This window comes from Nuphar pumila, chromosome 6, assembly GCF_984573655.1.
Source record: "Nuphar pumila chromosome 6, dmNupPumi1.hap1.1, whole genome shotgun sequence".
In the NCBI taxonomy this organism is placed as follows: domain Eukaryota; kingdom Viridiplantae; phylum Streptophyta; class Magnoliopsida; order Nymphaeales; family Nymphaeaceae; genus Nuphar; species Nuphar pumila.
In genome coordinates this window covers 87,765,076-87,781,578 of record NC_143254.1, presented here as the reverse complement: position 1 = coordinate 87,781,578, position 16,503 = coordinate 87,765,076, and the positions used below count along the sequence as shown (strand labels likewise).

The 16,503-nt window shown below is 39.1% G+C and overlaps 1 protein-coding gene across 3 annotated transcripts; it reads right to left on the bottom strand.

Annotated features, from left to right (window-relative positions):
- Window positions 1-555: 555 nt before the first annotated feature.
- On the bottom strand, window positions 556-12,605 carry LOC149835051 (filament-like plant protein 7). Of its 3 annotated transcripts, none has more exons than XM_090011661.1 (6): window positions 12,449-12,605; window positions 6,639-6,743; window positions 4,997-5,138; window positions 2,306-4,841; window positions 2,128-2,179; window positions 556-1,413 (listed from the first exon to the last, which is right to left on the bottom strand). In XM_090011661.1, exons 2-6 carry the CDS (start codon window positions 6,735-6,737, stop codon window positions 835-837), a joined length of 3,408 nt encoding a protein of 1,135 aa, XP_089867787.1. In that variant the 5' UTR covers window positions 6,738-6,743; window positions 12,449-12,605; the 3' UTR covers window positions 556-834. The 3 variants fall into 3 exon arrangements, with proteins under 3 accessions (XP_089867787.1, XP_089867788.1, XP_089867786.1); XM_090011662.1 differs by lacking the exon at window positions 12,449-12,605 and adding an exon at window positions 7,055-7,713; XM_090011660.1 differs by lacking the exon at window positions 12,449-12,605 and adding an exon at window positions 7,055-7,713 and having other exon boundaries at window positions 6,639-6,738.
- Window positions 12,606-16,503: the final 3,898 nt, after the last annotated feature.

Genomic DNA, 16,503 nt, shown 5'->3' with positions numbered 1-16,503 from the left:
TATATATATATATATATGAAGAGCTTATATAAGAAAATATGACCATTGATGCAAGATGCGCATACTACGGAGAACACATATACAAGACAAGTATGTAATGATGGATTTGGCCGGTATAGAGTTGGATAAGTTTAAAAAGTTGGAAAGCAGCAGGCTTCGTAGAAGGAGAGTACATAAAAAATGTCTGGGCCTCACCATACATAAGCATCGCTGGACTGGTCTGGCAGAATTTTTACAGAATAGTCACCATTCTTAATGAGTTCTCGACCTTAAACATTATTGTCAATTTTGCTTGTGCCCTAAGCTTAGCCCATTTTGGAGATGGATGATAGCTATAGATATTCTGTATCATTTCTTCCTTCCTTTACAAAGATCAGCCCTTTGTCTTTGTGTGTTCACATTGGGATTTTGTTGCCGATGAAATCCATTTCCACCAAAGTAGCAGATCTAAATATGCAATGGTTGAAGCATACAATAGACATATAATGGCCATAGCGCTGCAGGATCAAGAATGAGTATCATAGATAAAAATAAATTCAATAAGGCAAGGAAGAAGACTGCACCACAAAGTGGAGATTTATATTAACATTACAGAGAAAACATTCTGTCAGAGTTACATACACATGTACAAGCAATACATGATGAAAAATCCTCCCACAAACTCTCCGAAACCAGAAACACACACAACCCTTTTACACACTCAAACAACATCTCTGCTTTCACCTTATCATCCAAGAAGCCATCAAATTACGTTCCATGTTTATATCTTTGTCTCCTCATTATACCAACTTTTTATATCTCAAAGTGCAGTTATTCTCTATATTAAAAACCAGACTATATGATGCCAAGCGACTTGTTGTTGCTTGCTCTCCTTTTCCTCAACAGAAGCTTCTTCAGGAAACCGCCGCCACCACCACCTCCTCCTCCTTGTCTCTTTGGAACAATGGCCAAAGATGCATCAGAGGTTATGCTTTCTGGCCTTTGCTTCTCAACTGAACCCAAATACTTTCCAGGAGATTTTACAGGTGTAGACTCATATAGGGTCTCAGTAGTTGTTTCAGCATTGTGATGGTCAGGATCAGCATTGAGAACTTTCCAGCCATACAGCAAACCGGCTTTGGAGGTGTTGGCAGCAGGAAGGTTGGTTTTCTGATGATGGGAGGCTGCCTGGTCCTCAGGAACACTGGTGCAAATAATCTCTTTTGTTTTGGGGGATTTGGAATAGGCAGTTTTTTCTTCATTATCAGCTAACATTTGGTCAAGTAGGGATGACCGGCGCTGGCTGAAAGGAATAACTTTATCTAGGAGGGCTGCATCCTTTGGTGAAGCAAATGCCTTCAATTGTTTACTAAGACTAAGAATTGTTTCTTGACACTCGGCTAGCTTTTCTGATGCTGCTGAGATTTCCAAGTCCTAGAAACCACATCCAATGCAGTATAAGGATATGAATGAGAAAAAAAGGAAAAGCAGAAAATGGTTACCATGTCGCAAAATGCAAAACTGATGCAAGAAGCGGCAAAGTTCCTAAGTGATAAATTTCGAGTAGAAAATGCCTTATGGTTGGGTTTACTACTAAATGGAGAAGAAAAAGAGAAACTTCAAACAAGAGTACCAACATTTTCATTAACTGGATTTATTAGAATGATTCCAGAAAAAGATCAAAAAGTCAGTCAAAACCAATGTAATACGTGGCTGCTATGAGCCTACGGCTGAAACAAGGACCACAAAATTGATAAATAAATATATGGAACAGCAGAAACCATAGTATGGTATATCTAAAATGAACCAGGTTTTAAATTCAGAAAACATCAGAAACCAACTATGGTTTTTGGTTTAAGAGAACTACACTAACTTGAGCATCAAATATGACTTAAAAGGTAGGATATATATAAATGGTGTACAATTGCATGAAGCGACATTCAGCAACCTCAGTGAATACAGCTAAGAATTATACAGTTAATTACTACATCCCTACAGGGAGGAATGATTACTGTGTGTATGTGTGTGCACATGTGAGTGCATGATGCTAATCTTTCCTCTAGCTAACAGATTACTTAGAAAAGAAATGTTGGAGAAAATAAAAATAAGTTTGCAAAACATCCAGAAAAGAATTAGACAGGTGCTTACCGTTCGAAGTCTTTTCTCTGCTTCCTCTGTGCCAAGATTTTCCTTTTTCATGCTGAAATATTAAACAGATAGAGAAATTAATTGCTCCTAATATATAGAGAAAATATGACTAGCTAGTCTAGCCTGATCTCATGGTAAGGTGTTTTACTAGATTGAAAAACACGTGCACACGAAGTACCTTTCTAACTGAAGCTGTAGTTCTAGACATGTTGCTTCTAATGCTTCAACACAATGACTTTTATCTTCAAGGTCAACTTCCAAAGATGACAGCTTTTGGTGTACCTCAGTTAGTTCAGCTTTGGCAGCAGACAGCTTTTTCTCAAGATCTTCATTCAGCAACCTATGCTTTTTTAGTTGATCCACGACTAAGCTCTTTGCACCTTTTTCATCTGCCAGTTCTAATTCTAAACTTGAAATTTTCTGATCCAACTGATGAATTTTTTGGTTGAAAGAGTCGTTATGCTTAGTTGCCAATTGTAGTCTTTCTTCTAAATCTTTCTTTTCCAAATTCATTCTTCCAACCTCATCATTCAATTTACAGATTTCTTCTTGCAGTTTCGATTCAACCTCTTGCTTCAAATAACAAAGATTATGATTGCCTTGTAAAGCAGATAAGCCTGAGAGTGGTGTTCCATTTGCACATATATGTTTTTCAGATCCGGTGCTTTTTGGTTGTGACCTTGGAGTATCCATTCCACCAGTCTCTGATTCACTTTCACTAAGTGATTCATCATATTCAAAACGTTTCTTGATTGTATCTTTCATGCTTGAAACGTCCTGTAGTGAAAAGCAATGATTCACAATCCAGTCCAAAGTTGAACACAGTTTTGCAGAAAATTTCTCAAGGCCAATCTTCCCCTGCAATAGGTCATTGCATACTTCTGTGAAACCATGGAGAACCACATTGAGTTCAAAACTCTGCCACTGAAAAATACGCACAGTATAGCCCGTAGCTGCACTTGAATTCTTGTATGGTAGAGATGCATTTGTATCTTCCAAAGCAGTGTGATGGTTATCAAGATCTGTTTGTGACGTTTGAATCGCCCCCTCAATAATATGCATTATTTTAGAGATAGATTTGTTCAGCTTTGATGAGAACAACTGCTGCTGCTTACCCTTTCGGAACAAATTCTCACCATCCACTGAGTAGTCTGTCCTTGGAGATATTGGTGGAGGACTGCGAGAACTCTGGCAGGATTTTGTGTATGAAGGATCCACGTTGTAAGAATGGCTTGAGGAGGTTCTTAGCTCAACAGCCTCAACAGGTAAATAACAGGGAGAATCATTCAAAGCTACCCTAATTGCTTCCAGTATTTCACCAGTGCTCCTTTCAGTGACATGATCCAGCAAGACACCTCTCAAAAGATTAAGAAGCCAATCGGGAGACTTTTCCTTCTGGATGCATTTAGAATGGGTTTCTCGGTTTTCTCCATCTGTCCCTATACCATTGTCACCAAAAGGAACAAGTTCTTTACCAGTCAATTCAGTTACAGGCACAATGGTCTTGGCAGCATCATTGACGCCTAGCTTTTCTTCCTTCTGGAGAGTATGAGAATTATCCAAAGGCTTATCAACAGACACTATAGCTAATTGTTCCATTTCCAGAAAGTCATCCATCAGACTAAGTTCTGATGCTCCAAAAGATCTACATGATCCTTTTGGCTTCCCACTTCTGAATTGCTCGAGCTCTGAAATCAAAGCAGAACCCCATGACTCAGCACAGCTAACTTCATCTTCATTCCCGCCGTCCTCAGATATTGAGACAAGGGAAGCACAGATACTCTTTGCTGGTTCCAAGTTATCCTGGCCTTTTAACAGTTGTCCAAGCTGTGCCTCAACTTGTGATAGTTTGGACATTGTGTGTGCACACATGATCCTTGAAGATTCCAGCTCATGACTTTTATTCTCCAGTGTTTCCTTCAGAAATTTTGTTTCTTCTTCCATTGCACTCATATGCTCAGTCAGAAAAATGAACCTCTTACTGATGGTCTCCTGATTATTGTCCATCAGGAAGTTTCTTACTGACAAAGTGCCAGCACCGTGTGCAGGATTAAATCTTTTCCTTCTCAATTCATCTGGATCCTTTCCCAGTGTTTCAACTTCATTTTTCATCTGTGCAACAGCAGCAGGGCCTGGCAACCGTTTTCTCACCATAAGCCGCAATTTCTGGCACTCTGCTTCCAGCTTTGTGATCTTCTTCATGCTCTCAAGCTGTTGCTTGTGTGACACATCAGCAACTCTTCGGTTGTACTCTTTTTCTTCATTGCGTATTTCAAGCTCTTTTTCAAGCATGCATAGTTCATATTTTAGAGTAGCATTACATTTTTCAGCTGAATCCAGCCTGACCATCAACGCATTGAAATCTGCTTCTGCCTGCAAGCTTCTCTCTTTAATTTCTTCAATCAGCTTCTCTTTGACCTGAATGATCTTATTCAATCGATTGTTCTCTGCATGCAATTCAACAGCTTCCTTATTTTCTTCTGCCACCTTTTCTTCCAGCTTTATCCTTTCTCTCTCATGGACTCTCGTTACCTTCAGAACAGCATCATGAATGCGCTGCTCCTGTTCTTCTCTGACATGACGCAGCTGTCTCATACATTCTTTAAGGGCTCCATCTAAATGAGCTATTCTATCTTCTGTGGATGCTGCTTTTTGCAGTGCATTATCTAATCCCTGCTTAAAAGATATTGCCTCTGCTTCAGCCTTTTCCCATCCTATAAAAAAGAAATTTAATGAAGCATAAATAATCTAAATCAAAATAAACCCCTAAAACTTATGCTTTTCCCAGTGAGAACCACAAACACCATTATTGTGCAATTATGAACCAGCAGAATCATAGTTCAGAAGTAACTTGGGTTGCACATCTAACCTGCAATGGCTTCCTCTGCCACCTTTGCGTGTTGCTTTACAATATCATCTTTAGCTTTACTTTCAGAAAGAGCAGAAGATAGTTTCTCACTCAAATCCTTCACAGTCTTCTCTAAATCTGCTGGTTTATCTGTTTCACAATCCTGCGAGCAATCAAAGACAATGTTATGTAACTCGCATTTTAAGATCCCTTAAACATGCTTATGAAATATTTTCCACTATAAGGAAACAAATAGTGGCTCAGAAAAAAGCACATCATAGAAATTTGACTGACTTAAAAGAAGAGGGCTGGTTAGAAAATCGATGGACATAAGTCCTACTTGGAAAACATTTCCAGTATAGGCAACATTACTCACCAAGGAAGGAATTGCTTATTATTTCATCATCAGAGGATAAAGATGAATGAGCTTCTTCTGGGTTTGTAGCTCTATGTTTTGTGACCTTTCAGATTTCAGGCCATTTGAGCAAGGACAACAATGTTTGGGTGAAAATTTGAAAATCATACCATGTAATTGGCTTGGCTAAGTAGCCTGTAAAATTTCAATCTGACAAATTGATACATAAATAACAGTATTGCATTGGACTTTTGGGCAGCGGTTTCAGGTTGAAGCACTAAAGTTGAAAGATATTTGATGTTGGTCATCAGTTAGTAAACATGTCTGGGCTGGCCGGCTGGGTGGTGTGAATAGATTAGTTCTCTTTCTCAGTTAGAAGCAACCATATGCTTTCACAGGTGCTGGATTTGTTACATTATCATGTATATTTTAATTCTGGCGCAATTAGATAGGTTCCTGATTCTAACTAGTGAAAAATTTTCGTTGTTTCCCTAACAACTTGATTCTACATAAACCATCTTACGGTAAGATATAGGTACGGGAACAGGTGATGCACATTCTCAAGCACTCCAAACACCCGGTGGCAGCTCGATGGAGGCACCTACAACACTAGGACTCCCCTCCCAGGGAATGGATTAAGGTTAACATCGAAAGCATCTTCCAAGACAAATGGTAAACGAGGTATACGGTACGCACTCCACAAGGTCACATATAGAGGTAGCAGGGTGATTTTCCCATGATGGCAAATTGACGGATAGAGAATGGTATGCATGGTGTAAAATCCTAAACAATTCGAGGGTGCAAGGGAAAGTCATCATAGAAACAAGCCGAATGGACGTCTACCACAGAGAATCACGAGCCTTAGAAGGTATGGGTCGAACAGGAGAGTTGCCTGTAGAGTTGTTACATATTTTGTACAGTTTTGATAGGGTTATCATTAACTATAGCTACTGTAAAGCTCTTTTTTGGTAAAAAAACTAGCACAGTTAGCCAGAGGGGGAATGATAAAGACTTGGAAAGATCACCCCTCAAACTGGCACCCATTGACAGAATGGAAATTTTTTGTGTAAATCGAATCAAATATTGGTTCAATGAACAGGTAGGTGTCTGCCTAACCCTAGCTTGACTATAAAAAAAAAAGATATAGGTCTATTTTGTTCCACACGCCCTACAACTCTTAGTATAATGGGATTACTAGGGAAACAAGGAAGACAAATGATTTCCTTTTTCCTTTCTCTTTCAAGAGTCAGGACGCATAACAGATATCAAATAGCAGAACTTATGAGAATGAAGCCAGAACCCACTTACTTCTTCTTCGTTTCCTTTGGTCAATACATTCGCTCTCTCACTCGCAATAATTGTCTTATCAGAGGATCGTTTCCTCCATAGCCAGCTCTTGTGGTCCATACTTCTCTTCATGAAAACAAAGAGAAATGGAATTTAATACCAATAGAAGATAGATGACTTCACAGAAAAATGAAAAGAAAAAAGCATCAAGAGTTTAGTACTTGTTCAGTCCAAATATCTCGGACAATCATCAATAAGCAACAGAAAAACTCAACCATCAGAAACCAAGGTAGAGGGGAATAGTTAATTTCATTAGAAAATACGAGTGGCATCAACCAAGTAGCAAGATTCGTACGCTAGAATACATTTAGAAAAGCATGAAGGCAGAATATATGGTAACCACGAAAGAAATAACTGAACATGCAACAATACAGTACCTTACGTCCAATCCTGCAAATATGAGGAACAAAGTCAGAGACTGAGACTCTGTGGCTTCAGTTTGCATCTAATGCATACACTGAACAGAAGAAAAGCCTATTTTAAGACCCTGGTTGTCAGAATGCACATAGTGATTAAGATGCTTGCTTCAGCTTTAGTACACAGATGAGTTGTTTGTATGACCCACTCAATTGAAGAAGCTAGTGAACATGAGAGATATGCTGCATTTCTGCAAGCTCATCATGCCGCCATAAAAAATGCCCCCCTCATCATCATAATACATATATGATGATGATACAGAGCAGAAGTGTGTTAGAAAACTATCCCTGAAACAGCCCCAACATATTAGTGCAAGTAGTAACAGTTGGTTGAGTAGATAGTGAGATTGAATTCAAGTTTTCAACTGCCATTCTCAGAGTAGAAGAAAGGAAAGCAGTTCGGAGATTCAGTGCAGCGTCCAAGTGACAACGCATGAAGAATAAAATGAGATCTATAACAAATTGTATCGAAAAATGTAGCTTGTTGCTTCAACTCTGTAAGGGGAAGCTTTGTATTTCAACTTCCAAGGTCATGATGGAGAAAACGAAGCCATGGGCACTGTTAGGAAATTGGCAGTGGGACGGGAGTTTATGCATTTGGTAGACACATTGGAAACTGATAGCAGGGATGGGAGTTTATGCATTTGAGAGACGCTGCCTCCCTTCTTATATTTACACTAAAAAGTGGATTTGGTAGCTACCACTTTGCAAATGCATAAATTCCATTGATCTTTCAGTTTCCAAAAAGACCCTATGGCTTGCTATGTGAAAAAGAACCTAGACACCTTTTAAAAATGGGCAGTCGGATGGAGATTATGCATTTGAAAAAGGGGTAGCTGCCAAATCCTGAATTTGGCAACTACTACCTGTTTGTAGGAGGTGGTAGCTAGTGTGAATACAAAGGAGAGAGAGAGAGAGGACCTCACTTCCCATCCCAAATGCATAAACACCTATCCAAAGCTACCAGTTTCCAAATGTCCACCGCCCAGTAGTTTGACCAAGTTTTTACCAATTGCATTAACTCCCATCCCAGCTAATAGTTTTCAAATAGAGCCTTAGCGTCTTAAGAATGCATTCCTCTGCAGAACAAATATGACGAAGACACGTCCTTAATAAGGCACCTAACTCTCGGGCTCTGCACACCAGGCTAAGGCGGGTATGCTTTAAGGCATGCAAGTTGAAAGAGATATAAGTTTGACACTTTTTTTTTAAGAATTGATATTTGGGCTTGTGTCCCTTGATGCAAAGCCGAAACCAAGGATGGGAAAAGAGGTGTGGTTAGGTGATTGGCAAGAGTATTTAACAAAGTACTCAGGTCACACAGAACACGGAAAATCACTAACTCATGCAGTGACTTTTTTTTTGTAAAACACAAAACACAGAAAATCGTTACACAATAATTTTATGTGTTTTTGTATGATACGAGTATTTTGTAAAGTACTCTGGGCCTGATCACTGGATCTGCTCTGAGTAGAAAAAGTACTTGTGAAGCTTTACACCACCAACACTCGAACAGGGAGTTGAGATCAAAGGAGCGGCTAAGTGCAGGCCCCACATAAAATGCTGTCATGTGATTGGCTGTGTTGAATAGTCATGACACTTGGCCGCTCTCTGAATCCCTGCTCCTCAAACAAGGCCACAATCGATATGGCATTTCTCAACCCTTGATGGGACGTCTAAACTTTATGCCCGTCATGGAGAAAAGAAAAAACACTAACTTTCACATTTCATCTAGGAATGCAAAGGCATGAATCAACTGAGAAACTATCAGAAATTCCACAGAAGGAAAGCATTCTATATGAAAAGCAGAAAGATACAAGGACATACATATATGGTCACCTGTCTACACAGAACTGAACCATAGCCATCATGGCTACATGGGAGATTCGGATTCTTAAATAAATATGATGAAGATTTTTCTTTGAAGTTTAAAAATATCATTATCTGCATAGATGGAAAATTTGGCAAAATTCATGTCAAGACAAACTCATGAACTTGACTACTCTTGAAGACGGGCTTGTCACTCATCACCAAATCAGTTCCACTAATTCTCTATGTCTTATCTATCTTCGTACCCTTCCTAGGGGTTTCATTGATGCAAGTTGTTTTTTATCAAATGGGACTCCGCAGAAATCATTCATTTAGTGAAGATCAACATTTAAATTGCCGAAATCCAACTTGTGTGCAGGACTTTTTTGGTGATTAAAAAATTAATAGTTTACAAAACACAAAATTTTGGGAATTAAAAAATCATATTTTTGTAAAAAAATGGTCAAATCCTATTAAATTGATCATGCTGAATCCATCTATAGCGTCAGATTTGATCAAAACAATTTGCGTTGTAAGGTTTAAGAGGGGGTATGAAGATGGAGGATGACATAGGGGATAAGTGGAACTGAACTCGCTTGTCACGCAGCAGTGCTCATGCGATTTGGCTGTTTAAGAATTAAGATAAGCTTAGAGCATTCTGATGCGTGCTGGATCTAGATTCTAGACTATCAACTTTTGCATTTTCTAACCTGGGGTGTTGACTTCTAAACCATATGATTAAAAACCATACGAAGCATTTATTTGATCCAAACAATTACACATTGTCTAGTCCACAACAACATGGCATTTGGTAATACCAACTACGCTGGACACACTTGACATCCACACCTTCCAATGTTACAATTTGTTATGGGCAAAAAAAATTATCAACCTACTTGAAGAAGATGCCAGCAGCAGACCCAGCATATATATATATATGATTTTGAAAACCTCTTCAATGGAAAACCCTCTCAAATGGCCGCTTTATTGGATTTTTGGTGTTTTTTTCAAATTCCAACCGTATAGATGTGATCTATATGTTCGTTTTTATAGGAATCAGTTCTTGAAGCATTTGATTCCCATCCATGAATAGGTTTTTTATAAGTTTCCAAAATCAATGAGGTACCATTTTCATAAATTTTTGAGGCTTCAAATACCATTTTTTTATCCAAAATTCATGAACCAAGTGTCAATTTCTAGTAAATCAATAATGCTGAACACATCTTTATGGTAAGAATTAAAAAAAAAACACCAAAAAAATTCATATATCAATTCTAGCATTGTTTTTTTTTTTTCAAATCTGACTATATGGGTGTGATCTTCATGGTTGAAAACCTACAAACCAATCCTTGGTTCAAATTTTTTGATGCATAAATAAAATTTTATAATGTATAAAAAATAAACTATTTAAAACTTTTTAGATTATAAAAACCTTATTTTTATATAAAAAAATTGATCCTTCTGGTTCTTAGGTTTTTTAACCATGGAGATCACATCGTATGGTCAGATTTGCGAAAGAACACTTCTACAATTGATATATGAAAGCAGTTTGAATAGTCTGCACCTTCTTTGGCTTGGACGGGTTCCTTTCTTTCTAGCCCATATCACATTATATATATATAGAGAGAGAGAGAGAGAGAGAGAGAGAAGAGCGTAGGTGCTTGAACATTAGGTGCTTGTGATAAGTGCTTGATTGGTTTTTCTGATCTTCTGGTGTTTTTTTTTTCAGTTCGGACCCTATAAATGTGTTGGGCATGGTCGATTTACAAGGAATCTACAACTGAATCATGTGTTTTGGATAAAAAAATGATATTTGGAGCCTAAAAAATTTATGAAGATTTTGGATCGTTGCTTTTTTGAACCTTAAAAAGACCCACCCATGTGTTTGAATGGAACACTTCAAGGGCTGATCCCTATAAAATCAAGTACATAGATCACATCTGTATGGTCAGAATTTAAAGATGAAACTAAAAAAACCTGAAAACCCATCAAACACTTATTGCAAGCACACCTCTCTCTCTCTCTCTCTCTCTCTCTCTCTCTCTCTCTCTCTCTCTCTATATATATATATATATATATATATATATATATATATATATATATATATATATATATATATATATATATATATATATATATATATATATATATATGAGTGATGGGTACACGCTAAATGAAACATGCTAAATGGGTTTTCTTTGCTCTTTTTTTTTTTTTTTTACAATTCCCACCCTATGAATGTGTTCAACAGAGTAGATCTATGAGCAAATCCACACTTTGATCATGTGTTTTGATGAAAAAAAATGATATTTGGAGCCTAAAAATTTTACAAAGATTTTGGATTGTTGATTTTTGGAACGTTATAAAAACTCATCCATGTATGGGAATCGAACACTTCAAGAGCTGATCCCCTATAAAATCAAGTATAATGTCATAATTTAAAAATAAAATAAAAAAGCTGAAAAACTCATTCAGCACGTTCCATTTTACTTGATTTTATAGGGATCAACTCTTGAAGTGTTCGATTATCGTTTTTATAATTCAAAATCCTTGTAAAATTTTGAGGCTCCAAATAGCATTTTTTTCATCTAAAACACATGATCCAGGTGTGAATGCATAAGATCAGAACAACCCATCAAGCACGTATGGCAAACACAGTGTTAAAGCACCTACGCTCTACTATATATATATTCTTTTATTGGAGTGGCATCTATAATGATGTCCTCCTCGCCCATATCGCGTTTTAAAATCTGAAGGTGTACCTATGTCTTTGTCATGTATGAAACCACCAAGCGTTCTTTTCATGAAAAAAAATTATTTAGTATTAAAAGATTGCAAATTAATAAATGTTAGATTCCCTAGAAATTAAACATACGCTTCGTGATGACACAAGGCACAACCAAAGGACCATCAAATTTATTAAGTGTAATAAAGGTTAGTGAACCCGGTTAACATCCCCCACACCTTTCCATATATTAGAATTTTGTGAAATGACAAACACGACCCTGATCACCTCAGGAACCGTGTGTGAATAGCTACGCCCGTGGTATCCAGAGAACCAGTCCTTTCATGATGACCATGATGATGCCTGTCATGATGAAAATGACAGAAACGCCCCTGCTCACCTCAGGAGCCAAGGGTACCTTAGTCTTTTCAAGCGGCATCTATAACGATCCATATTTCATCTTAAGAAACCCAAGCGTGCGGCCACGCAGCAAGAAAAGAGAAAAAAAGGTCGATTAAGAGGGGGGAAAACACGCATAATCCGTGCACTAATCCAACGGAATTAGCACAATCACGAAACATCAAACGGAATTAGTAACTGTGCATCAATTTCAACACCTCACTCAATTAATCGCAATAAAATCAGAGAAGACCAGAAACCAAAAGCCTAGCAAAGAAGAGAGAGAGAGAGAGCATTTACATCTCCTCTATCCCGAGGCAGGATGGAAGGAAAGAAAACCTCACTCACATTCACTCTCTGTCTCTCTCCAAGTACATAAATTCAAGGGGCTCGAATGGAGGGTCACGGGAGCGAGACGTTACCTTCTCAGGGCATAACGACTCGGGAATGGAGATCGGGTTCCACCGTGCGGCTCAACGACGGAGAAATTGGCCCCGTGGGAAGGTGAACGCCGGTGGAGGTATCCGGCGTGCGTCCCGGATTTTCCGTCGGTCGCCAACGCAGTGTCGGCCGTGAGTAGGAGATCCTCATTAAGAACGGAATGCCTGCTCTTTATACGCGGGAGGGGTGGGGGTGGGCAATTCACGGGCACACAAATCCGCGATTGGACTGTGTATAACAAATTACCAAAATACCCTCGGATTAAGGCAGCGGCCTGCCCGAGGAAAAGACTATACGTTTTTTTTTTTTACTTTCGTTTAATCAAAGACCGAACCCAACCAGCACTGAGCACTGAATTGGGTGTTGCGAGAGTCGAAGTACCCACAAAACCCTCATATATCGTGATATTTACCCATCATGTAAGTGAGGTGAGGGTGTCTGAAAAGAATTGCCCACCAAAAAAAAACAGCTTAATTTTCAAGGGACTTGGGGATTGATGAAGATTAGTGACGTGAATTCGGTGAGGGTGTTCTAGTCATTTTGTTCCCCGGGGTTAGGTGGGGACAGAGACTGAGATCCACCTTGGATCCGAATGGGGTGGAGCCCCCGGCCCGGGAATTAATGTTTTTGTCTAGAAAGGTGGACCCCACCTTGCGTTCTCGAAGATCGAGTGGCCACTTTTGCTTTTCCCTTTTATACAGCCAAGACACAGAGTGGTAAGGCTCGGGCTAAACCGGTTTTAATTACGAACTCCATCTTTTTCTCAGGTTCCTCCCCTGGATGACTCGGGCAGATATTCAAAGATGGCTCCCTCCTGGATCGGTGTGGGTTAGTGGGTCCGATTCATTTGGGACCTGGTCTTGGTGCCAGTCGAGTAGATTTTAGTCTCATATTTTGTGGTTTACTAGAATTGCCTTTCAATTTGACCAAACTGGATTGGTGTGGTAAACGAGCCAAGCTTGATCAGTGTGTTGGTCATTTGCGTGTGATGTCTGGGGTTCAAATCCTGCCCACTGTCAAGTTTGTACATAATGAATTCAAGCTTGGTACCGAGCTTTTTTTGAGCCAAAACTCGGCTCATGTGCACCCCTAGTGCCTTGCATGTTTCATTCTTCTAAAGTGAGGCCCTTGAATTGCCAGATCAAGCAATGTTGTCTGAATCCTCAAGCCAAATTTTGAACCATCAGATAACATATATGTGTCATTAAAAAGAAATTTTTTAAAAATTACACAAGCCACCTCAAAATAGAAAAGGATAAAAAAAAACATTAAACCGATTTTCATCCCTTAAAAAATTCAGTTTTGATCCGGTTCAGTACTAATGAGCCAATTCAAGCCTATTAGCAACAATTCACATATTTGGTAAAACTGAGAACTTGCTTTACTTTAAGTCCATCGTTGCGTTCGATATAATTTTTTTAGCCGAGTCTCTAGTGCATGTGGGCTAAACCAGCAAACCTAGGTGAACACAAGACCTGGCCACTATTATTGTCAAACTAAGAACTTGGGTGACTTGGTCGAGCCCACCTCCACATTCCCACCCAATCCACAGTACTCGCTATTTAGCGAGTCTCCAATACTTGACACGACAAGGAGCCAACCAGACCGGTTCGAGTCCCCTGTATCCGAGTCAAAGCCCATGTGGAGTGTCGGTGGTGAGAGATCAAGGTGCAGCCCTAAGTCGATCAGCTGACTCTCGGTACGTCACTGACCCGGTGGTCAGAGAGACGTCCGTACGCCAAACGGGCCTTGAAAGCAGTAAAGAAACACGTTCCCACAGCGACGCCTCCGACTCATCCCGGCCCGGAAAGTTTTCCGGCCACCAAGAACGCCAAGCTGAGTGATGACAAAACCGTCCTTTTGTCTTTGCATACGGCAAGAGAACAACTGCAGTCGTCCGTTTAGATCTCCTTTTTTATTTTTATCTGATATAAAGAGAGAGAGAGAGAGAACTATGAAAAGACGGAAAAGGTCCTGAAGCGTTCGTGGAGGAAGTTGAGGAAGGACATGGAAACGTAGAATGAAGCAAGCGCATTTAGGTCATTTGCTACTATTAATACCCTGAGTTGTAGGTTAGCATTTATTGTAATTGAAGAACATGTGTACCGTATTCTGTGGGACCCAAGGCCCACGTGTGTCCATACTTACACGGCCGGCAAGGCTTTGTACTGGCGTAACTTAGCGGTACTTCCATTGATTTCGTCCGTTGATTTCGATTAAGATACACGTGCTTCAGCCTTGGTCCTTTAACAAAGATGTACATTGGATAATGGATGGTAGTAAAACAGTAAAATTCTTGTCGACCTGTGAAAATAATACTCAAAATTTATTTCAAAAGAAAATAACATTTTTGATCAAAGAATTTAGATAATTATGCCAAATAAACATTTAAAAGAATTTTATATAAATTTAAAATAATTTAGATTACATGTAAAGTCATTAAATAAAATCAATTAATAAAATAATAAAATAATAAAATAATAAATAAGAGTTAATTAAAACCTATTGAAGAGTAGAAGTGCATAGGTAGGTCATCTCCTATAAAGCCCACACTACAAGGAAAACGTTAATTAGTGATAGATGTTTTTCATCGCAAATTTGCGACAGATTAACTGGAGAAAACTAGTCATCGCCATAATTGAAATTAGCGACGGAATTTGCGATAGAATTATTTCGTTGCTAATTAGCGACGAAAATATTTCATCTCAACTTCGCGACGGATGAGGGACAATATTTGTCTGTCGCTAATTAGAGACGGATTTTGCGTCGCTACTTTTCAATTTAAACCACAAAATTTTTTTCACCCCCTTCACACTTTTCCCCCTTTCACTGTATGCAGCGGCCCCTGAGCCTTCTCTTCTTTTCCCTTCTCTTCCTCGTCCGCAGACCGATCAGAGCCATATCGTCGCCGACCCTCGTCGGCCGACTCGTCTTCCCCTCCTTCCTCTCTCCTTTCCTTTTCCCCTCTTCTTTTCCCCTCTCTTTCACATTTTCCTTCGATTTTTCTCCACCCAAGAAAACCCAAGTTCTCGAATCATGCCTCTTTCCTTCCATTCGCCACCACCATCAGATCAGAGGCAACAAACTCATCGTTTTAAAAGATTTCTGGTTCATCGTTGGCAAATCCACCCAAGCTCTTCAAATCAATCGTTGTTTTGGCGAGCTGGTCTTACCCTGGAGGCCTGGGATGCTACACGGGGTGCGAACCAGACGTGAAGAAGTCAGAATGGTTGAGGCAGAGGGCCGCACAAGGAGAGAGGTACAGGGATCTCAAGGATTCACTGTCCCATCTGAAGCTCAATACCGTCTGTGAGGAAGCCCAATGCCCTACCATTGGGGAGGTGACCCCTCTCTCTCTCTCTAAATTCCAGTGCCCCAACATTGGTAACGTTAGTTTCTTTTTTTGGTTCAAGGAATTTGGTGGTGGTGTTGAATGATGGGAGTTTAGGATTTTGTTGTTGATAATGGCGTTAAGTAGATTTTTGTGTGCATTTTTTTTGAATTGTATATATTGCTCGCGTCTAGAAATTATTTTGGTTGCTTTATAGTTACATGTCCTGACTTGTTAGGTCTAGTCAAAATTCTCTGGAAGAAAGTTTTAGGTTGGTGGTGCTGATTATGAGGTAGAGTTTTGATTTTCTTTTGGTAAGATGAAGTCTGTATGATTCAAAGACTGGGAGTTTGTTGCTTTTAAGAAATTTAAGTTTTAGAGTAACAAGGGGTTGCATAAAAGCTTATACATTGTTCTTCTTCTTAATAACATGGTGATGAATAAAGGGGATAGTTGATCATGTGAATGCGCTTATGGAGATTTATACTTCTTTTTCTTTCTTTTTTTGTTTCTATCAATATTTGAATTCTTCACCCTTAAGCCAATTTTGATGCACTCCAAAAGAAGCAGAGGGTGATTCGCAAGGCATTAAGTTTTCATGACTAAAATGATATCTTTAATGATGAAACTTGATGAGAAAAGTTGCTATTTGGATACCATAGCAATCTGCCCTTGTGTCATGTATCAGACTTGATAAGGAGCGAA